Source organism: Aphanomyces invadans (assembly GCF_000520115.1).
Source record: "Aphanomyces invadans strain NJM9701 unplaced genomic scaffold supercont1.8, whole genome shotgun sequence".
NCBI classification, from domain to species: domain Eukaryota; phylum Oomycota; class Saprolegniomycetes; order Saprolegniales; family Verrucalvaceae; genus Aphanomyces; species Aphanomyces invadans.
This window is the reverse complement of record NW_008580153.1, coordinates 179,930-200,351: the sequence shown is the minus strand read 5'-3', so window position 1 is coordinate 200,351 and position 20,422 is coordinate 179,930. Positions and strand designations below refer to the sequence as shown.

The following is a 20,422-nucleotide window of genomic DNA, read 5'->3' as shown; positions in this document are numbered from 1 at the left end:
GAATGAACCGTTTAACGTCACCATTGTACAGATGACGTCGACACAATTTCAAATAAATGAACTCACATTTATCACATATAATTCAAAGATTCATTTAATTGGCTGTGTGGCATTCATTTTGAACGTTTCTGTCAAAATTGCCAAAGGGTATTCGCGCCAAGTTCGGCAGGTGCCCCGTCTTCTCTGCCGCCCCATCACCACCAGCAGCACGACAGCCCGGCTATCACCTGCCTCTACAGCGCTCTCTTCACGACTGCACGATGGAATCGAAGACGGATGAGAAGGAAGACGTGTTCACTCGACTCTATGGACAAGTGGCATCCTCAGCAGCAACTCGTAAGCGTCCAAGTGATAAAATCAAGCATCGACGTACGATCCGGTCGACGAAATCTTGCCCACTACTCGACGCGTCTGTGGCAACGGTACTTGCATCTTTTCTCATTCTGTCATTAATTGGGATGTTCGAAGATGTCCGTCGCGACACCATGTCCTCAAGCAACACTCGACGGCGACCCGAACGACCCTCACACCCTTCTCCGAGGAGTGTTTCAATTTTACTGTCGATATGGCCGCACCGGTGCCCACGGCACGTCAGAAGTCACCATGGGTACGCATCCATGTGATTCCAGCTCTGATACGACGCATGGTAGATAATGCGAATTTTGCCAAGTTTTGCCGTGAATGTCCCGACCTTGTGGGTGGGCATTTTTCGACAGTCGACATCGATCTCATCTTTGTCAAAGTCAAAGCGAAAGGAGTGCGTCGGATAGCCTATCCCATGTTCCTCGAAGCACTTGGCATCATAGCCACGAAAAAATACCCGGATATGGTACTGTACATTACGATCCACTTCGTTCTGGTGCGCTCATCCACTACGCCATGGCGACCTTTAGGCATTGACGTCGGCGCTACCGACGCTGATGGATGCTCACATCGCGAAGTTGGGGTGTCTCGACCATGCGAGATCTCCTGTACGCCACAATCCTTGAGGACATGGAGATTGCATCGAGACTGATGGATAGGTTAGGGGAAGTCCACGTGGCGGCGTCGCGCTGCGGCGACCGAAGAACGGATCGCTGTCGCCACGACGATGGAGCCTTCCAACGACAACGGTGTTGTGACCAAATCTGAGGTAAATGTTGCACAACCCTCTCACGTCCATTGACTATGGCCAGAAGCCTCTGCAGATGGATGTGAACCTCATGGACGACACCAACCAGCTCGAGCCCATCGAGACGGTCGTTCCCCCACCAGCCCCCTTCGCCGCCAAGCTCGAGGCCTCTGGCACGAACAACGGACCGTCGTCCTTGCGCTAATGCATTACACATAATGCATGACACGTCGCTGGCCGTAATCTGCCGATGGAATATCGGTGTCAGAGCGTCTCGGAGATGTGGTAAGTTAGGCTAAGTCGGCGATATTGTCGTGTCCAGTGTGCCATTGGCAGTAGTGTTGCTTGCGCCCAGTGAGCTCGTTGATAATCTCGGCCGCCGCAATTTCCCGTCAATCAGCACAGAGAGTAATTGGGGATCCACAGTTCTTGGCACGCATTGCAATCCCCACAATAGTCGTGCACTCGACCGAGCAACGCATGGACCGGTGGATACTTACGGCCTGCATAGTGTTCGTCTTCTAAGAGAGCACCATGGACGAGCAAATGTCAACTTCCCGAAGCTTGCAGCCACAATGTGCGCGGACGTTCCATCCAACGAAGTCACGTCGGGGCTTGCGCCTCGCAGATACGTGCCCTTGACGGCAAAAACAAAATCCACTTCTCCCACGAGCTGAAGCAGAAGTGGGTCGTCGCGCTCATTCGCACCATATCTTGCTGAGCACGGTTCTCGTCGAACATCACTTCGAATTACAATCATATTTCCGTCGTAGTCTCGTGGTTTGCCCTAAACAAACCACGAGACTATGACGGAAATATGATTGCGATACCGACGCCACGCACTCTGTCGTCCGAGGGAGCGCAAGCAAAATTGTCGTCACAGTAGTCAATCGGTGGGTGCTACGCCATGCCCCTCATGGTCAAACACCCAACATGAAAGCGATGGTCCCTTGTGCAGACAGGGATGTCGTTCCGAGTCGTTGTCGTTGGGTTCCGTGGGATCCAGGCAAATGCTGCGCACCTCGTCTACTAACGGCATTATTGGTAAGACGTGTTGATTCCACAAGCTTTGCACCGAAACACTTCCTCTCCCTGCTCCATGCCAGCCGTTTCATGCACTTTTCATCGAGAATGGACCTCCGAAACACCAAATACCGCCCCAGCCGCACACGGATTGCACTTGTCCCGGCGGTAATTGGAGGTATATCCTGGTGGGCTCAACGCCGCCGGCAAAGCTCGGATCGTTCTGCCCCTTGTTGTCGGGTGGACCTGGCGCACCCGATTCCCATGGTCGCGCCTTCTTGAACGGCTCAAATCTTTGGGAAATAGAACGATCTGATTGGATAGTCGTATGAGCCAATCGAATGTGGCCATCAGCTGAAAGTCCACAAAATCCGCCACAGCTCCAACGGCGGCGGCGGCAATGGTCGACGGCGGGCCGACCCTGGACGATTTACTCCTCGGTGATGGAGGCCATGACCTCGAGGAACAAAACCTTGGTACGATGTGATCATGTCCATTACGCGTGTGACGCCATGACATTCGTGCTAGATCCGTCGTGGCTTGACTCCCTTTTACCCCCTACCAACACGCCACCAGAGGTGTACGTGCCCGAAGAAAACAACACGCTTGGCGCGCTCTTGGCGTACTCATGCGAAGTCGAAAGCGTCGAGAACGTCGTGACGCTTCTCAAGCAAGGCGCGAATCCAAACCTGTCCTTTCATAATGGCAAGACAGCAATTGAGTGGGCGACTATCAAGCAAAACAAGTTGATTCTCGAGCATCTGCTTCAACACGACGCTTACGCAGCAGCAGCAGCAGCAGCGCAGAGTCGAGATCAACAACAATGGACATCTCCGATCAGTCCGGCGCTTCCCCTGCCAGCCGCTATCCCGTCGCCTCCCCATCAGATTTCAACAGCACCGGCCGCAGTGGATGAATCATGGAGCATTCCCACTCGAAAGCCAACGCCATTGACTTCAACTAAGCGACCTGTGCCCGCGCCAGAAAAGCGACTCGAAAGCATGCGCGGTCTGTACAACTACGAGCGTCGGCCAGCCGACCCGCGGGACAAGTCCCGACCTCGCAGCGACGTCGACACCCTATCGTCGAAAGCACCTCAAACCAGCACCCTTCAGTCATCCGTGGCTTCCCACGCGCCCACTTCCGTATCACCTTCACGAGTCCATCGATCCACGTCGAGAGTGCGACCGGACAGCCCCGATTCCGTGCGGCACCCCACGTTGTACAGATCCAAATCGCGACCGCGGTCACCGCCCGTTTCAACTACTCCATTTTCTCGCCGCCTTCGGTCTCACTCCCACGCGAGGCAGCTGTCCTCTGACTCTGCATCTGGCTTGTCGCGCACCATCCCATACCATCCGTCGATGGATATGTGCGTGTTTTACGTGGGCAACCTGAGCAGTAACGCGACGGATGCAGATGTGCGCCGCTTCTTCAAGCACTGCGGCGACATTCGGTACTTTCGGCGGGGTTCGCAGCCGCAATGGGGTCACATAACGTTTGCCACAGCGGACGAAGGGGTTCAGGCCTTGTTGCTGGACGGAGAAACATTGATGGGCCGACAATTGAAGGTTCGATTCGGCGATCGATGCAATAAGGACATGATGGCCAAAGTCGAGAAGAAAATGCGCAAGTTTCGGCGCAAAACACAACCAAGTCCCGACGAACGCAGCCCTGATGACCGCCGGGGACGGACGTGGGAGCGGCGGTCTAGCCGCAACGACAGCCCGGAGCGTTGGGAACATGACCGGTTTCAAGACGACGACGATCGACGCAAGATGCGGCGTGGGGGCAACAGCCGATGGGACACAAGGCACAAGTGCGGAAAAGATCGGTCGCAAAGTCGACCTCGCAATGGCGCAATCTCGCGGGATCGATCCAAGAGTCGATGCCGCGACAAGTATGAGAAGTGTGGGTCAAACCACGACCGGCATAGATCGAAGAGTCACTGTCGACCATCGACCGACGACAGGGCGAAAGGCCGAAGCAAAGAGCGGACCCACGACCGCCCCAATCGTCGGGTAGAGCGGCCCCGCGAGAGATCGAGGAGTCATTACGGTCCGAAAGAAAACCAGAGGACGTCGGCCGGCCAAGATCATGGTCCGGTACGCCCAACGCGTGAGCGAGCCACACACGACTCCAGCCGATCCATGAGCGTAACCCATCGATTGGAACTCTCGTCTCGGTCGAAAAGCGAATCGCATCGACATGACACGCCTTCCAGATCGAAAAGTGTTTCCCGGCATGATGTAGTCGATTTGTCCATGTCAAGTCCGGACGAGATAGACGAACCCAGTTACGGGAGTCGGTCCCATCAGCCCAAGCCATCCATGCCACGGTCCATCCTTCACCCGTCGACGTCAAGATTCGCCGAAGGAGACCTCCGCCATACGTTGAACCGAAAGCGGTCAAAAAGCATCGCTCCTTCTTTTGGCCACATGCAGCGGCATCGTTCAATGAGCCAGCACCCTCAACGCGACAAGTCCAATCCTCGCGATCCAGCCCGCGAAGCCCATCTGGCCCATCACTCCAAACCAAGCTGCTACGGCCCGCAAAACGGGGGCTCCACCATCCGTGATCACCAGTCTCCATCGCGTCGGTCGCCACCTTCGCTCCCCCGCGATCTTTTCAGTACGGACAAGACCAAGAAGCGGTCCCGGTCCGTTGCATCCGACGCCTGGGAGCCGGCCTTTACGATCCCCAAACGACGTCGTTCATCATCGTCGACGGCTCCAATCTCAAAGCCGCCTCGGTTTCAAGTCCACGTGTCCAACGTTTCAAAACGAGCGAACAGCGACGCGCTTCGCCGCATGTTTAGCATCTGCGGTCCCCTCGCGCATTTTCACCGGGACGTGTCGGCCACCGGCGTACCGCAATCGGTCGTTCACGTTGCATTTGACGTTCAAGACGCGTTGAAGAAAGCGTTGGAGTTGGATGGCCTCGAACTGTGTGGTCGAGCGATTCGAGTCAGGGTGTGGAATGGGTAGCCATTCGAGTTCGGGTGCTAGCCAGGGTGTGCATGGCACGAGGCTGCAATTATAGTGACTCAAGGTGGAATTAAGTGCCAACTGTGTTCGTCTCGCCTTACGGAAGGCAGTGGGGGTCGGTTGAGGTGGACGGACAGGCCAAGCACCATAGGGACCCTGGAAGTAGCGTCATCGACCCCTACTCACAACACTCGTCAAATCCATAAATTTGCACGAGGCATGTGCCTTGGGGCAACTTGTGCAAGTCGTCGCTCCAGCAAGAGCAAACGTATTCTTTTCACACGACTTGCACCGAAACCCCTTCTCCCCCTACTCCATGCCATCCATTTCAAGCTCTCTTTTCATCTTGAATGGACCTCAAAACACACACCTGAGTGGATGTCGTTCCAGCCGCACACGGAATGCAGTGGTCCCGACGGTAATTCGAGGTATATCCTGGCGGACACACCGCACAATCCTTGGCGCTACTCCATCGATCGGGTCAACAATCAAACGTGCTGCCGAGGCGTACAGTACCCTCCCGAGCTAGCATACGTTCCAGGCAAGCACAGACTGCACACGGAGGAATTCCCGGGGGCAAATGTCCCCGCTGCACACGACGTCCTAACACTCCCATGAACCTCCATAACACACACCATCCGTTGTACTTTTGGCCTTGGAAACACTTGAATCCAGCGGGGCATGGCACACACGTGGTCGCGTCTGTTGTGTAGGTGCCTTTAGGGCACGGCAACGCAAGACCGCCCGAGCAAGTCCATCCTACGTTCCGGACCACATGGAACGACCTCTCTCACGTCAACGACGCACCAGGGAGGCATGGTTTGCATGTAGCAAACGCCCCAAATGAGTACGTTTGCTTGGTGCAGGCCGACAGGACCCCACCGCCACACGAAAATCCACTCGGACAGCGCTGGCACGCGCCTTTGTGAACAAAAAATCCTGGCCCGCACCTGTCCACGTGTGTGAGGCGATCCCGACAAGACGGCTACGTCGTAGCAGCTCCTACTGGCATGCAAACGCTGGCTCGGGGTACATGCCAAGGTTTGCGACTTGGAGGGTCGTGGACGTGTTGACGACGAGCTGTAGCGACATTGTCGTGTCGTTCAAGATCACACGAGCATACACGAATTGCCAATCTGGAAGACTAGATCAAACCACGGGGGAATCAGCCACAGCATGGATCGACGGCTAGCGTTCGAGGATCGACACCTGGGATTGACGGTCAGCAGTGGCAGCGCCACCCGAGTTGCACCGTTTGATGCGTACAGAACGAGTTCGATGGACCCTCTGAACAATTCATGCCGATATAGCACATGCTCACAGTTCAACGCGAGTGCGTACGTGGAGACGGAGCCTTTTACATACGCGCGCACAATCAGCGGGGTGGCGGGTTGGAGATGCACAGGAACCATTTGGGCATAACTGGCTTTTGAGCTCGTTTGAATCGTCATGCCTGGACCTTGTGGCGACGACTGTGCAACCAGCGTTGTTTGAGTCGAAGGACTTGTTTGCAGTGTCCACTGGGCAGCAAGGTCGGTCGTTAACGAGTACGGAGCGATCCAGCCAGTCGACACTGGCCATGTCGGGGCGGCTGCTGGCGGGGGCGAGCACGATGAAAGACTTGTGAAAAGCGTGAGTTGGAGAACCCCAAGGCCGAGGGCATTTGCCACGACAAAAATCGGGGATGGATCCATCGCTGTAGCTTTCCGAAACGACAACGTCACCGCTTGCCGGGTGCCAGACGCAGCCTGGACGAGCGTGTACGGGTTCGACACCACGTAAAATCCAACCTGAGTCCACGTCGCCACCACCGCTTACGACGCTATGGTTTGAAAGGTCTGTGTGGAAAGAGATTTTACCGGGGATTCGGCCTCGAGAAGTTGTCCGAGCGTTGTCACAAATGTGCTGCCCAGGGCATGTCAGTGTGCCTTGGTCGCTTTGACACGCACCTTGGCGTGTAGGATCGAATCGCTCCAATTCCCATGTTTGACGCTAACGCCGACATGGTGGGAAACGCGCCGGTCGATGTGAAAAACAAAGGAATTGCGTTTGCTTGAACGCATTCCTAGACAGACATCGCCTCACTCGGTCGCCAATGCTACAATGGAAGGCTTTGACGAGCACCTGTCGAATGCTGGCGGCGGACGTCGAAGCCGCGATCGCTGTGGCGGCTGTGAAAACGACCACTTGTCGCAATGCTCCCGGTGCCCATGGAAGACTCGACAGATAGGTCGCGTTGAGGAACTCGCCATGGAACGGTGTGGCCGCGACGCTTGCGATGGCTACCAGTACAAACGGCATATTGAGTTTTTCGTTGGCAAGACAACTGCGTGGCGAAGATGAATGGTGGCACCGTTCAAGCGGGTGTACAGCCCCGCGGCGTCGTTGATAAACGCCGGAGTCCCATTCATATTGTGTGCAAACCGCCAGTCTTTCAAAGCAAATTGCGCCTGCACAAAACGATGGCATGTGAGCACAAAACGAATCCCGGGGGGAGTGTGCACCTCGAGGGCGGCCAGCATTGCCGGCACAAGCGGGACAACTGTCAAATCGACATTCGTGTCAAAGTATAGAAACGTATTGATGGATGGCATGGCCAAGGGCGGCAGCGTCACACTCGTCGACGTCGCAGCGGTGCTCGACACCGCGATCGAAATGTTGTAGCCAGTCGTGGTGGCAACGACCTATCAAAACACCATGCCATGCACCGATCGAGTGGTGGGAATCGAATGTACTTGGAGCACACTCGTGGTGGCAACGGTGGTGGCTTGTACAAGAATGACAACATTCGCGCCGTCCGTCGCCGACACGTTGGACGATACTTGCGATGGATACGGATCAGACAGGACGAGTCGAAGGGAAGCACAGCCCTGCGTGACGGTGTGCAGGGGCAGCGTCAGTGTCTTGGTGACTTGCTGGTCCGTAAAGGTCACAGTGGCGGTCCACCCCACAGAGAGCCCGCCGTTGGTCGCTGTCGCATTGCCTCCACCAGTCGACACAACAACGCTAAGAGCGCCCTACCAACTCGTCGCCAAATTCAACATGATCGTGCCAAGGTGGTGTCCAACGTACCCGGCACCCGCCTTCTCGTTGCAGCGTCACGGAGTTGGTCACGTTATCGTACAGAATCGTGTTGTTGGACGTGGCAAAGTAGATGACGCCGCTGGTGGTCGTCGCCGCCAACTGCACGATGGACCCACATGCAAACCCGTACGAGTTTGAGTTGCACGTGCAGCCTCCGTAAGCGCACGTGCCTTGATTTGAGCACACGAGTCCGTTGCGGCCGATGGGGCACGGCGTCGCGCACGCCAAACACGTGCTCCACTGGTTCGATGAGTACGTTCCAAGGGTGCAACCATCGCACGACGATGACCCTACCGCCATTTGTACAGACGGCACGTGATGGAAGTGTTCTCCACGTTCGTTGTGGTTCTCGTACCATAGCTCGAGGATGCTTGCATGGGCGAACACGCGGTGCATTGTGTGGCTTGAGCGTCGTCTTCGGTCGCCGTAAACGACCCTGGTGGGCAGAGGACGCAGCCCGACGTGTTGACGTTGCGACGTGTGCCTGGAGGGCAATTCGTGCACGTGCCAGACGCAGCATGCAACTGAGTCCCCACTGGGCACGGAATGCAAGCGGCCATTGACGTGGCCAGAGTTGAGCCGTTGGTGAAGGTATTCGCGGGGCATGCAAAGCATGCGGCCAAGCCTGGGTCGTCGTGTCAGCATCGCCGACACTTAAAGCATTAGGGTGGACACAAGTACCAGTTTGGTGTGCATACGTGCTGCGAGGACACGGCGTGCACGTCGACTTGATTGCTTTTGAAAACGTGCCCATGGGGCAAAGTGTACATGACGCCCGAGAGGAGCTGCCAACCACCGACGAAGCCGACCCGTCGGGACACAACGTGCACGTGGATTGCCCCAAGGAATCGGCATATGACCCCGCCGCGCACGCAACACAGTCCGCCAGCGATCCCCTGGTGTGTGTGTGTTCATGAGATCGAATAATGCGATGATAACGTTGTTGTCAGTACATGACTCGACTGCTCGCTGTGCCAAGAGGGCACGCCGTGCATTGCGCCGCCGTCGCATTGCTGTACATTCCCAGGGGACAGGCCAAGCACGAGCTCATGGATGGAAATGGTGTGTACGACCCTGGGGCGCAGTTCGAGCACGAGCTGGCCGCGGCCGCACTGAATGTGCCAGCCACGCAAGCCGTACACAAGCTAGCGTTGGCACCTGGGCAGTAGTACGCAGTGCATTGAAGCTCCAATGTTGTTGACCAGATCATGTCGTGTGTCGTCGAGAGTACGTACTTGAAAACGTCCCAGCCGCACACGGAGTGCAGCCTGTCGACCCAACCACGTTCGAGAACGATCCTATATGATTCAAGGAAACGATGCACAGTATTGCAAGAGATGCGACGTCAAGACAGTCGGTGCGCACCTGCAGGACAGCTTTGACACGTCGCATACGACGTGGCACGGATGGATGTGGAGAACGTTCCGATGGGGCACCGCTCGCAAGACGCCAAGGACGGCGATGCCGACTGCACATTGTACGTCCCCATGGGGCAGTCGGTGCAATTCGCCGACCCGTCTGTCGAGTACGTGCCTGTCCACGGTCGACATGAAAACGCGAGTGGCAGCGTGCACCACCTGACGGGCAGACACCGCACTGTCTCGCCCCTTCGGCGGCAAAATACCCCGCGGGGCACGGCTGGCAGACAATCTAACGCCAGCATGTCATCCACAGGCGCGAGGGACCTTCCTCGACGCCATGACAAAGTCTGTACTTCATCGGTTGCATTGCAAAACATGGCCACCGACCCAGCCGCACACTGCGACGACGTGTACGTGCATTGAATCGCCGACGAATCCTTGAGAGAATATCTGTCCCCACAGTGAGGCAGCTCCAGTACGTCGTTCGCAATCGAGTACCGATCGAGACCCCCGAGTAGAATGAGCTGGCGCTGGGCGGTGTACGTGGCCGAGTGAAACCTAATGGACAGAAATGTCGACACCTCCGCGACGCATGTCGACCCGCACCGGCGAGGGGAGATTGGTGTGGCGCCGTCCACAACCAGTGCCAGGGCAATCCATCGTTGCAAGTACAAATCGTATTCCCAGGCGTCGTTGAGGTAATCGTTGGGAAAGCTAGTGCGATTGCGTGGGCTGGATGGCACAGGGACGTGAGGATGTACCGATAGGAGCCTCCCCAAATGATAAATCGGTTCGGAATGGGGACGATGGCTGCGTGGCCAAAGCGAGGGAACGGCATCTTGGTCCCGGAAGGAGCCAGTTGCGTCCACACGAACGTTTGCTGCTCGACGGGAGTATTCGATGGCGTCGATGGCTTTTTTCCCGCAGGAAACGTGTCAAGTGGTGACCAGAGAAAAGGCTCTACCTCGGGGCACAGGGACCACATGTCGTCCATGATTGTGTTGTCGACCGTGGACTGGCCGCCATAGACGATCGCGCAGTTTGAAAAGCGCGAAGCGGAGCTCGAGGGATTCAGCACCATTGTATGGTACGATCGCGGGGACGGACGTCCCCCCGTGCTATTTGTGACAGTCGTGACACGTTGCCACAGCACGATCGGGCGAGTGGTCTGGCACGCTGTCGAGCCCGCGGACTTGGAGATGATCGTGAAGTAGAGATCGTTCGTGTCCTGCAAGGTAGCCGGAATTAGAACACACCGACGAGAGAGTGACGACGGACTTGATACGTCGTGCCGAGCATCCCGCCAAACACCATCGCGACCATGGTTGTGCTGTTGGTGGCGTAGACCAGAGCCGAGTGGCCTTTCCGCGCAGAGGGAACAAAACCCATCGAGGGAGTGACTTCGTCCCCTACACAACGCACACAGTGTTTTCTGGATCCACCGTTCTTTTTCGTGGCGACGGTACATCGTCCAGAGCTTCCGCTACTGCCCACGCACAGTCTATAGCCGCACAAATAAGGCCAATGGGCGACATGTTGGACGCATCGTACCGCCACATGTCGTTCATGAAGTCAGTGTTTTGGCCACCGTAGATGACAATCGCATCGTCCCAGACAATGGATGAGTGCTCGGCTCGTGACCCTGGTTGTACACTCGTTGGCTATGGGTGCACTGTTAGTGAATGGCAACGATATGGGTCGTACGATGAGTTTGGGGACAGTATATCCCACCGACAACGTTGGGATGACGACAGATGCAGGGATGGCAGCTGGGTCGAACAACATGACAGTGTTGGTCGTCACGGGCTGTCCTGTGCTGATAGCATAGCCCCCGACGATTACAATCCAACTTGACAAGATCGAAGATGTGTGGGAGACATGAGGCGTGTTGGACCTGAGATGTACATCGATCACTTCGCCGCGGTGCAAACACACTTACCCCACTTGGACAGCAGTGCAGGTCGGGGGAGTGACCGTCAGCGACGGATACGAGGTGCATGGGTCTGCAGCGAACACACTAGCAAGGGACTTGCAGGTCACCGCCGCGCACACCGCCGCGAGCTGTCGCATTGTGTCCTTTCGATTGTGCAACTACCTTGCTTTCTGTATAGCTGTATTTGTCCAAGATAAACGTGATTGATCGTTTTGATTGGCTGAAATTGGCACAAGGAGCAAACATGCCGCGGTCCCGCTCGAGATCCAGGAGTCCTGCGAGACGCAACCACGACCACGAAAGTCGATCTCGCAGTCGACGACGTAATGGTCGCGATGATGAGGGTAGACATGAACGACCAAACAAGAAACCCCGCGAGGAAGTACCATCTGTCAAGGACGAGCACGCTGTCGCCACGACTCAACTGGATGTGGAGGCGTTCCAAGCTCAGCGAGCGTCGCTCCCGGTAGGCCAGTTCAAGCAGCAAATATTGGACACCATCGAAAGCAATCAGGTATTTCCTTCGCAGCAGCATTGTCGATGATACCAGCATGTGACGTAGATTGTCGTGTGTATTGGGGAAACAGGATCGGGCAAGACGACCCAGATTCCTCAGTTCCTCCTCGAGGCAGGATATGCAAAATCCAAGCGGATTGCAATCACCCAACCTCGGCGAGTAGCGACTGTCGCCGTGGCTAAGCGTGTGGGGGAAGAGTTGGCGGCGTCCGGCCATTCTATTCAGGTTCCTCGTCGCTGCCTTTCTATCCTTGACCCCACCCACTCAACGCCACGATGTTCCAACTAGTCTGTGGGGTACACGATTCGATTTGACGACCACACAAGCGCAAGCACGCAGATCAAGTTTATGACGGACGGCATTCTTGTCCGCGAATGCCTTCAAGATCCATTGTTGTCCGCGTACTCGATCGTCATGCTGGACGAAGCGCACGAGCGAAGCATCCACACGGACATTCTGTTTGGGCTGCTGCATTCGATCCTATCGAAGCGCAGAGACCTCAAGCTGATCGTGACGTCGGCGACTCTAGACGCAGACAAATTTTCCCAGTTCTTCGACAACTGCCCCGTGGTTCAGATTCCTGGGCGGTCGTTTCCAGTCGACATTTACCATTCCAAGCAGCACCAAATTATGGGCAAGTCGGGGCCAGTCTCCACGTATATTCAGTCGGCTGTGGACACGACCATGCAGATTCATGAGCATGAACCAGAAGGTAGAGAGTTCGGCTTGGGCATGCCACCGACGACGGCAGCACTTGATGATGGTGATAGGTCACATTTTGGTCTTCTTGACCGGGCAAAAAGAAATCGAAGAAGCCTGTGCTCTCCTGCGCAAGCGACTGGACCAACTCGCCCATGACGGCGGCGTAGCTGCTTTGCCGCACACGCTCATTCTACCCTTGTATGGTGCCCTCACCAGCGACAAACAGCGGCGCATCTTCAGTCCATGTGGAAAGAGTCGCAAGATTATTGTGTGCACTAACATTGCCGAAACATCGCTCACCGTCGATGGCGTCAAGTACGTCGTCGACGCTGGCTTTACCAAGCAAAAGGTGCGTCGGGGACCTCGTCCAAATCGTCGTTGTTCCGTGCATGAGTCCTCCCTTGCAAGAGCTCTTGATCCACCTGTGTACCAGTGATGCATGATTGCATGGCTAGGTGTACAATCCGGTGCGGGGCATGGAATCGCTGGTTGTGCTGCCCATCTCGCAGGTGTGGTCGTAGCAGATATCAGGGCTGGTGGCGTTTCGATTCACCTCGCCCTTTGGTATAGGTCTCTGCCCAACAACGCGCGGGTCGTGCGGGTCGGACGAGCGCGGGCAAGTGCTACCGTCTCTACTCCAAGAAATCGTATTCGGCGATGTTCAACGAAACAATTCCGGAGATTCAGCGGTCCAACTTGGCCAACACGATCTTGTACTTGAAAGTCCTGGGCATCGACGACGTTGTCGGGTTTGGGTACTTGGACCCACCCCAAGAAGACTCGATCTTGGACGCCCTCCAGCAATTGTACACGCTCGGTGCGTCGTTGACGGGATGCCAGTTGTATTCACCGACTGAATGTAGGCGCCCTGGACGACACAGGCGACGTCACCGCGACGGGCAAGGCGATGGCGCAGTTCCCACTGGAACCCCGGCTGGCACGGTATTCCCATCACGTTTTCATGACCAATTCGATGCCTCTGACTGTGATTTTTGTGTTGAAGTGTGTTGCTGGAAGCGATTCGATTGGATTGTGCGGCGGACGTCACTCGGATCGTCGCCATGCTATCCGTCGAGAACGTTGTGCTGCCGTACCAGGAGAAGGATGGCCGGCCGCCCTTGCTGCAACGATTCCACCACCCCAAAGGCGACCACTTGACCCTACTCAACTGTACGCAAGACATTACGGAATTGTCGTGCTCGTCACTGCCAAAGCGTCTCTCAAAGCAGTTGCGTAGTGTTTCATGCGTGGAAAAAACAGTCGGACCGAATTGGATGGTGTGAAATCCATGGACTCCACGCGCGTGCGTTCCAGACTGCGTCCAGCATCCAACAACAGCTTCAAGACCTGGTCGACAAAGCCATCGATGCCCCCACCAACAAGCACGGGGCTTTCCAACTCCCGGCTTCGACAGACATCAAGTCGATGGAAATTCTGGACCGTATCCGCCTGGCAGGTACGTTGCTCCATACGTATTGATGTCAGAGAGGTCACTGTGGTGTAGTTTGCGCTGGATTCTTTCAGCACGGCGCCCAAAAGTGCATGATGCAACCAGTATACCGAGTACTCGCGCCTGCCAACGACGCCACGCAAGGCACTCAACTCGTCCATTTCCATCCGTCGTCCGTCTTTGTTGAAATGTCCCCACCCCACACGTGCATTTACCACGAATTGGTCTACACAAGTCGAGGTAAAGTCTAGCTGTGTTGGTTAGTTCCACAGGCATGTTGCACGGTGGCGTGGCTCATGCTCATGATGGGTAGCCTTCATGCGGCATGTCTTGGACGTCGACCCTGCATGGCTAAAACTGTACGAGCCGACCAAACGGCTTACCCTGAACGAGTGCTATGCATTGACCAAGCGACCTGTGCCCGTCCTTCAAGAGGCATCAGGGCCAGCCGAGGTCGCCATCGAAATCGCCCCATCCGTCAAGAAGACAAAGGAAAAGACCAGCCATGATGCAGTTGCCGCGGCAAAGGCGCGATATTTGCAGCGTAAACATCAGCAGAGATCATAGAATCGAGTTGTAGTCAATACTACCAAGTTAACGATAACGCCCCCATGGAATGCAGCAACGTGCGATGGTGCAAGCCACAAGCAACGTTCAGAAGTGACTCGCATGCGAGTTTCAGTCGGCGCACATGAAGTTTGACGGCCGTGTTGGAAGCTGGTTGCCTCTATTTTTTGACAAATATCTTGCGCGTCATGAGCTTCCACGCGAGCTGACCTTTGTATTGAAATGGTCTAGCAAAGATACTATGGCACGAAGGGCAGGTCCCCATGTCGGTCACGTACGACTTGAGGATCCTTGCAGGGATGAGCTTGACGAGGGATGACGTTCCGCTTCCGCGCTTCCCATACTCGACCAGGAGGTTGCTACAGCCAGCGCAGAAGACGGCCCAGTTCCGATGCGCCATGCCCAAACCCCTCGAGACAACGGATTGGCCAAAAAGAATCGACAATACCCAATCCTAAAGGGCAACACGTGCACGAGGAAGCGCAACTATTGGTTGAAATGAGATACTTTTGGCCAATTGTATTGCACCTGGTCCCCCACCAATGAATGGCGGGGGAAGGGGTAGGGGTTTCCCGCTTGGTGTGTTTTGGCCCTAACGAATGGTTCCCACCGTCATTTTACGAGAAAAGCAGTAAAGATGACTGTCAAGCGACGCAACCACGGCCGTAACAAGAAGAACCGCGGCCACGTCAAGCGCGTGCACTGCGTGTCGACGGCCAAGTTGATCCCCAAGGACAAGGCCATCAAGCGCTTTGTCGTCCGGTATGTGTGTTTGGACGATATCTAGGGACGTGGAGGCACAGGGTTGACATGAGAGGTCGTGGCAACATCGGAGCACGGCGTAGGCCCGAGCAACGCTACACTCTATTGCGCGGCTTTTTTGTTGCGATTCTTGGAATTTGGGTTCAGCGCCAGGGATGAATTTTGCACTGATGTAGTGCCGCCTTGTAGCAACATTGTCGATGCCTCGGCCATGCGTGACTTGAAGGAAGCCTCGGTCTACGAAACGTACGCGTTGCCCAAGATCTACATCAAGAACTACTACAGCATTGAAGCTGCGATCCATCAACGTATCGTGCGCGTGCGATCGGCTGAAGGCCGTCGCAACCGTGAACCTCCTGCCCGCATCCGCCCGAAGAAGTTGTAAGCAACTGGGGGTATCCTTCCTCTTGCTCCTTTCGTCTCGGCGACGATGATGTGGTGTCTTGCGGCGTTGTCTGCGCGGTTTGTGCCAGCGGATGATGCTTCATCCTGTTAACACAAATCGAAAGGCTTTTCTCAATACACAGATTCGATTTAGTCTATACGATTGCATTTGTCGTCCTTCGCCGCGCTGATAGACCCGCGCCACGTCCATGGTACAGGTGCGCATTGCTACCTGATTACTAGTACACCATTGCGAGTGCTCTAGTGCCCCGAATGGAGGCCTCATTCAGAGGTAGCACGTCGACGTATTGGTGGCGTTCGACACACAGTATGGGCACCCGTATGGTCCAGCGTACTCGCCGCTTAGAAGCTTGCGCCGTGCTCTCGACCCTCAATCCTCCTACATCAGCATTTCGTCCTTGGTCAGTCAGCGTGCAAGTTTGTTCACCGCGCTGCCTCGGCGCATGTGGTGGGTGTGTGACCTTTTGACTAATGCTGGCCAACACTCGTGAATAATAAAGGTAAAAATTATATAAAAACATGAAATTTTATTATACATGTGTATTGGGAATACTAGGACTTGAGAAATATTCTAGCAGTATTTATATTCGCCACTCTACTTCCAATACCAGTTCGCCTGATCGTTCAACGGGCCAGAGATCATGAGCAGCAGCGTGGTCACGTCGGAGCGCATGAACTCAGCAGAGATGCGCAAGAAGAAGGAACTTGACGAAGCACGAAAGAACGGCACCCTTCCTCCTGAGAAGGACGCTGATGGGAATCTTATCAATCCACACAATCCAGACTATATTTCCAAGCGGCCATGGTACTTGGGCGAGTCTGGATCGTCGTTGACGCATCAAATTAACCCGAAGAAGAACCAAGTGCTGTCCATGTCGGATGCCGATGCCCTCAATATACGAGCTCTCAAACAGCCATTGTATCGCAAGAAGTTTACAAAAGGCGCATGCACAAATTGCGGCGCAACGACCCACAAAGCCACCGAATGCGTCGAGCGGCCGCGAAAGGTGGGTGCTTGGAAGTCGAACAAGAACCTGGCAGCCGACGAAGTGATCGTGGACGTGCGATCCGGTCAGTACGGGAAACTTACGTTCGACGCGAAGCGGGACGCATGGCTCGGGTACAACGCCGACGAACACCAAGCAACGATTGAACGGTTTGAAAAGATGGAGCAAGTTCGGAAGACCAAGCGCATCCAGGAGATGAACAAGAATGGAACCAATACGGCTAATGACTCTGGAGCGGACTCGGATTCGGACGGCGGCGGCGATGAAGACGCCTTTTCCGAGGAAGAGTTTGTCGACAAAGACGGTGGGCGGGTCATTGCGAAGCGCGTGTCGCGGCAGGGGGGTGTCGGCGGGGCCCAGATGATGATTACAGCGCGAAATCTTCGCATCCGAGAGGACACAGCCAAGTACTTGCGCAACTTGAACCCAAACTCGGCGTTCTACGACCCCAAGACCCGTTCGATGCGCGACAATCCGAATCCGGACCTGAACGTGGACGAAGCGACGTTTCAAGGGGATAATTTTGTACGTCACTCGGGCGACGCCATCAAGCTGGCCAAGACGCAGCTTTTCGCGTGGGAGGCAGCCGAGAAGGGCGTGATCCAAGACGGCGAACTCCATCCGCAAGCAACGCCATCCGCCGCAGAGTTCATGCGCCAGCAGTACGAAGAGAAGAAGCTGAAATTGGAACAGGAAAAACGACTTGCGATGCTCGAAAAGTACGGCGAACAGACACCGGCGCCGCCCAAAGAATTGCTCCTTGCCGCGTCCGAATCCTACGTCGAATATGCTCGCGACGGTCGAGTGGTACGTGCACCTTGTGCGATATCGAAGTGTCTTTGTGCTTTCTGAATAAACCGCTTTGGGCTGGCGCGGCCTTGTCAACTTCGGGAACGATGGCGTTGCGTGGGTTGTGTCCATCGAGTTGCAACCAGCTCTCCGACCGAGGTTGCCTCTGCACAGTGCAGGCGGCTGCTCGACTGCGTGAAGAGTTGTGGAATCGTGTCAGCGGTCGTGTTGGTCGTGGATTGCTCGATAAAGAATCGTGTGCATGTGTAGGTGAAAGGCGTCGAAAAGGCTGTGGCCAAGAGTAAATACATCGAAGACGCGCTGGAAAACAACCACACACAAGTTTGGGGCAGCTGGTACGACAAGCCAGCACACGCATGGGGATTTGCGTGCTGCCATTCCAAAGTCCGCAAGAGTTACTGCACAGGCGAAGCCGGCAAGGCGGCTGCTTCCAGAGAAAACGATGAAGCACAAGCCCACGCTGCGGTGGTGGCACCGGTGCGAGAGGCCCTTCCGTTGGCCACCTCGGGCGGCCAACCCGCACTCGTGTCGTCGTCTCGAAGCGAACTGTACGGCGACGCCAAGGAAGCGCAAGTGCTGGACCCGATCAAGTTGAAAGAAGCCGAGAAGAAGCTCAAGAAACAAGCCAGCTTGGAAGGGAAGCGCAAGTACCAGTCCATGCAAGACGATGGCGTGGATGCGGAAACGATGGAAGTCTACCGGATGAACAAATCGAAGCGAGAAGATCCGATGGCTCAGTTCCTCGCTAGCGATGCGTTGCTGCCACACATGTAGGACGGTGTAATAATATCGCATGAACGACGATTTCCCGTCTTGGTACACGACGGAATGTCCCTCCGACCGCTTCAAACAGTTGTTAAATCGAGGTGGCCAGAGCGAACACGTGCATCGTTATTCTAACCTGGGGTCGTGCTACGTCGCCCCAGTGTATCCTGGTCGCCACATGGAGTTCCCAGGGATGTGCTTACTGCGAACTATTCGAGATATGTCCTCTGACGTCCGCGTCGCAAGGACCCACCACGACCTTGTCACGAAGTGTCGTCGATGCGAGAGTGAGACAGCGATTCCTTATGCCGCGCATTCAGTTCCACGGCGTCAGCGGCACGGTGTTTGTGTACGCTGCATGGAATTTTCGCAACGTCGTCGTCACGTCGGACGAGGCAAAAAAAAATCGTGCATTGATGTCGAATAAACGCCTAACCAGTCGAGGAAACGCAGTTAAGGAAACAGTTCGTCCAAGAGACGCATGGTGTCCTCGGGCGATTTGACGGCATGTCCAATCGTGCGGTCGTGAACAAAAATCTCGTAGTCGTTGCCGCCCTGCCAGTCGAAGACCATGAATCGACGCCAACAAAACGAGATCGTACCACATGGGTCTTGTCACCGAAGAAATGGATTTCGTCGTAGTCAGCTGAACTCAAGAACTTGAGGCAGTACGTCTTGTCCCAACCAGTCGGGAACACATCGAACGAGATCTACAAGGTCTCGTCTGAATACACGACGGTCGAGACGATGACGTACTTGGCCGCCGATCGAGTAGGTGAAATTGTAGTCTGGGAATTGCGCGCGCAAGACGTTGACCATCTTCGACCGCACTTGGTGAATGTGGTCGTACTTTTCAAAATCGTCTCGCTCTTCTTGCGAACAGTTGCGCCCGATCGGCGACACGTTCAACATCCCTTGACGGAACTCAATGAACGTCCCGCGCTTGACCGGGATGTCCAAGTTGGCGATGTAGAGCAACGTAAAGTTGATAAACTTGTTGAGCTTGTCGTTCCCAATAAACTCCTTTAGGCTCTATAGACACCACAGTGAGAAAGGCCTGTGGACATACCCACGCGTCAGTACCGTCTTGTTGATGCACTCGCCGTTGTGGTACCCAACCAGTCCGTTTTCGGAAAAACTGTAGTCGAACTTGTGGATCACTGTTGATCCAGTGAGGCACATCATTGCGTACATGGAGGAAATGGAATGGACGCACCATCTTCGCCAAGTTGTTCCTTTTGTTTGACAAGGTCGGACCCGCCAACGACACCGACCGTGATCTTCTTCTTGAGCTGGGCAATACGAGAAGTCATTTCGGGCGTCACCACCTTGAGTTCACAGGACAGGACGTAAGAGATTGCCATGAACACGCGGAGAAGTAGATGCTTTCCTTCAAACTAAACGCACCTTGCGAGCGGCCGTGAGCGTGCCGTCGACGTCAAAGAGCGCGAGGATTCGGGGGTTGGCTTTCGCCATTGTTGGTGTGTTCGGGCGATTCCAACCTGACATCCGCGGGTTGAAATTTGTGATGTCGAGGAGATATTAAGTTTCAGAGGATTGGGAACGCGTGGCGACGAGGAGTGTGTGTCAACCAGAGTGTGTGCGAATTCCAGGTTAATATTGCGTTGATTCGTGAGGAGGGGCCAATTCTTAAGTGTTTGGCGTGGCTGTATGAGCCAAGTAACATTAGAACTCCGTATCAAATACATTGAATTCCTGCTCAAAGACTCAAGACATTTGAAAAACATAAATTCGAAGAATTCTGGAAGTTTGATCATATTTGAGAAACTAAGAAAACATCCATATACTGTATCAATAGAGCTTGGGAGCAGTAGAAAACTACATGAGCAGCAACACAAGTATATTGGAAATAACCCTTTGTACTTACAATACAACTGATCACTTGGTACCAGATCGAGGTACTGATCAATGACAGCA

General features: G+C 55.0%; 7 protein-coding genes across 10 annotated transcripts; 5 read left to right on the top strand and 2 right to left on the bottom strand.

Moving 5' to 3' along the window:
- The first annotated feature begins 132 nt into the window (after nt 1-132).
- Nucleotides 133-1,617, top strand: H310_04808. Of its 2 annotated transcripts, XM_008869315.1 has the most exons (7): nt 133-422; nt 469-607; nt 651-698; nt 744-829; nt 894-971; nt 1,028-1,132; nt 1,179-1,617. In XM_008869315.1, exons 1-7 carry the CDS (start codon nt 261-263, stop codon nt 1,314-1,316), a joined length of 756 nt encoding a protein of 251 aa, XP_008867537.1. In that variant the 5' UTR covers nt 133-260; the 3' UTR covers nt 1,317-1,617. The 2 variants fall into 2 exon arrangements, with proteins under 2 accessions (XP_008867537.1, XP_008867536.1); XM_008869314.1 differs by having other exon boundaries at nt 651-829.
- An 881-nt stretch (nt 1,618-2,498) lies between these two features.
- H310_04807 (hypothetical protein) lies at nt 2,499-5,312 on the top strand. The gene is made up of 2 exons (XM_008869313.1): nt 2,499-2,610; nt 2,663-5,312. The coding sequence occupies exons 1-2, from the start codon at nt 2,535-2,537 to the stop codon at nt 5,119-5,121; spliced, it is 2,535 nt and encodes an 844-aa protein (XP_008867535.1). The 5' UTR covers nt 2,499-2,534; the 3' UTR covers nt 5,122-5,312.
- On the bottom strand, nt 3,226-11,647 carry H310_04806. 2 transcript variants are annotated; one of them, XM_008869311.1, is made up of 32 exons: nt 11,506-11,647; nt 11,271-11,460; nt 11,118-11,227; nt 11,033-11,067; nt 10,845-10,975; nt 10,531-10,794; nt 10,328-10,479; nt 10,173-10,280; nt 10,065-10,124; nt 9,920-10,016; nt 9,783-9,855; nt 9,571-9,738; nt 9,441-9,503; nt 9,159-9,363; nt 8,887-9,101; nt 8,561-8,830; nt 8,194-8,495; nt 7,857-8,138; nt 7,626-7,805; nt 7,475-7,571; nt 7,246-7,403; nt 7,071-7,186; nt 6,981-7,026; nt 6,463-6,911; nt 6,331-6,408; nt 6,128-6,265; nt 5,929-6,071; nt 5,769-5,880; nt 5,638-5,724; nt 5,492-5,585; nt 5,347-5,430; nt 3,226-5,299 (listed from the first exon to the last, which is right to left on the bottom strand). In XM_008869311.1, exons 1-32 carry the CDS (start codon nt 11,634-11,636, stop codon nt 5,219-5,221), a joined length of 4,719 nt encoding a protein of 1,572 aa, XP_008867533.1. In that variant the 5' UTR covers nt 11,637-11,647; the 3' UTR covers nt 3,226-5,218. The 2 variants fall into 2 exon arrangements, with proteins under 2 accessions (XP_008867533.1, XP_008867534.1); XM_008869312.1 differs by having other exon boundaries at nt 3,226-5,430.
- Nucleotides 11,648-11,736: 89 nt separating this feature from the next.
- On the top strand, nt 11,737-15,154 carry H310_04805. 2 transcript variants are annotated; one of them, XM_008869309.1, is made up of 11 exons: nt 11,737-12,013; nt 12,062-12,241; nt 12,305-12,728; nt 12,787-13,067; nt 13,174-13,227; nt 13,289-13,535; nt 13,582-13,660; nt 13,722-13,888; nt 13,956-14,174; nt 14,223-14,408; nt 14,482-15,154. In XM_008869309.1, exons 1-11 carry the CDS (start codon nt 11,744-11,746, stop codon nt 14,733-14,735), a joined length of 2,361 nt encoding a protein of 786 aa, XP_008867531.1. In that variant the 5' UTR covers nt 11,737-11,743; the 3' UTR covers nt 14,736-15,154. The 2 variants fall into 2 exon arrangements, with proteins under 2 accessions (XP_008867531.1, XP_008867532.1); XM_008869310.1 differs by having other exon boundaries at nt 13,289-13,660.
- A 191-nt stretch (nt 15,155-15,345) lies between these two features.
- H310_04804 (hypothetical protein) lies at nt 15,346-16,041 on the top strand. Its single transcript, XM_008869308.1, has 2 exons — nt 15,346-15,497; nt 15,687-16,041. Exons 1-2 carry the CDS (start codon nt 15,373-15,375, stop codon nt 15,880-15,882), a joined length of 321 nt encoding a protein of 106 aa, XP_008867530.1. The 5' UTR covers nt 15,346-15,372; the 3' UTR covers nt 15,883-16,041.
- Nucleotides 16,042-16,495: 454 nt separating this feature from the next.
- Nucleotides 16,496-18,556, top strand: H310_04803 (hypothetical protein). The gene is made up of 2 exons (XM_008869307.1): nt 16,496-17,716; nt 17,969-18,556. Exons 1-2 carry the CDS (start codon nt 16,544-16,546, stop codon nt 18,491-18,493), a joined length of 1,698 nt encoding a protein of 565 aa, XP_008867529.1. The 5' UTR covers nt 16,496-16,543; the 3' UTR covers nt 18,494-18,556.
- A 288-nt stretch (nt 18,557-18,844) lies between these two features.
- On the bottom strand, nt 18,845-19,998 carry H310_04802 (hypothetical protein). Its single transcript, XM_008869306.1, has 6 exons — nt 19,892-19,998; nt 19,701-19,812; nt 19,568-19,644; nt 19,241-19,516; nt 19,087-19,194; nt 18,845-19,039 (listed from the first exon to the last, which is right to left on the bottom strand). The coding sequence occupies exons 1-6, from the start codon at nt 19,991-19,993 to the stop codon at nt 18,938-18,940; spliced, it is 777 nt and encodes a 258-aa protein (XP_008867528.1). The 5' UTR covers nt 19,994-19,998; the 3' UTR covers nt 18,845-18,937.
- Between the last annotated feature and the right edge of the window lie 424 nt (nt 19,999-20,422).

Coding starts and splice junctions, on each gene's coding strand:
- H310_04808 (XM_008869314.1), top strand. CDS start 261: ATGGAATCGAAGACGGATGAGAAGGAAGACGTGTTCACTCGACTCTAT. Junction 423..468: donor TCGACGCGTCTGTGGCAACG/GTACTTGCATCT, acceptor GGATGTTCGAAG/ATGTCCGTCGCGACACCATG. Junction 830..893: donor CGAAAAAATACCCGGATATG/GTACTGTACATT, acceptor GGCGACCTTTAG/GCATTGACGTCGGCGCTACC.
- H310_04807 (XM_008869313.1), top strand. CDS start 2,535: ATGGTCGACGGCGGGCCGACCCTGGACGATTTACTCCTCGGTGATGGA. Junction 2,611..2,662: donor CCTCGAGGAACAAAACCTTG/GTACGATGTGAT, acceptor CATTCGTGCTAG/ATCCGTCGTGGCTTGACTCC.
- H310_04806 (XM_008869311.1), bottom strand. CDS start 11,636: ATGCGACAGCTCGCGGCGGTGTGCGCGGCGGTGACCTGCAAGTCCCTT. Junction 8,831..8,886: donor CACGTATGCACACCAAACTG/GTACTTGTGTCC, acceptor ACGACGACCCAG/GCTTGGCCGCATGCTTTGCA. Junction 5,725..5,768: donor AAGTGTTTCCAAGGCCAAAA/GTACAACGGATG, acceptor TGGGAGTGTTAG/GACGTCGTGTGCAGCGGGGA.
- H310_04805 (XM_008869309.1), top strand. CDS start 11,744: ATGCCGCGGTCCCGCTCGAGATCCAGGAGTCCTGCGAGACGCAACCAC. Junction 12,014..12,061: donor ACACCATCGAAAGCAATCAG/GTATTTCCTTCG, acceptor CATGTGACGTAG/ATTGTCGTGTGTATTGGGGA. Junction 13,068..13,173: donor CTGGCTTTACCAAGCAAAAG/GTGCGTCGGGGA, acceptor TTGCATGGCTAG/GTGTACAATCCGGTGCGGGG.
- H310_04804 (XM_008869308.1), top strand. CDS start 15,373: ATGACTGTCAAGCGACGCAACCACGGCCGTAACAAGAAGAACCGCGGC. Junction 15,498..15,686: donor ATCAAGCGCTTTGTCGTCCG/GTATGTGTGTTT, acceptor GCCGCCTTGTAG/CAACATTGTCGATGCCTCGG.
- H310_04803 (XM_008869307.1), top strand. CDS start 16,544: ATGAGCAGCAGCGTGGTCACGTCGGAGCGCATGAACTCAGCAGAGATG. Junction 17,717..17,968: donor ATGCTCGCGACGGTCGAGTG/GTACGTGCACCT, acceptor GTGCATGTGTAG/GTGAAAGGCGTCGAAAAGGC.
- H310_04802 (XM_008869306.1), bottom strand. CDS start 19,993: ATGTCAGGTTGGAATCGCCCGAACACACCAACAATGGCGAAAGCCAAC. Junction 19,813..19,891: donor CGCTCACGGCCGCTCGCAAG/GTGCGTTTAGTT, acceptor TGTGAACTCAAG/GTGGTGACGCCCGAAATGAC. Junction 19,195..19,240: donor CCTACTCGATCGGCGGCCAA/GTACGTCATCGT, acceptor GAGACCTTGTAG/ATCTCGTTCGATGTGTTCCC.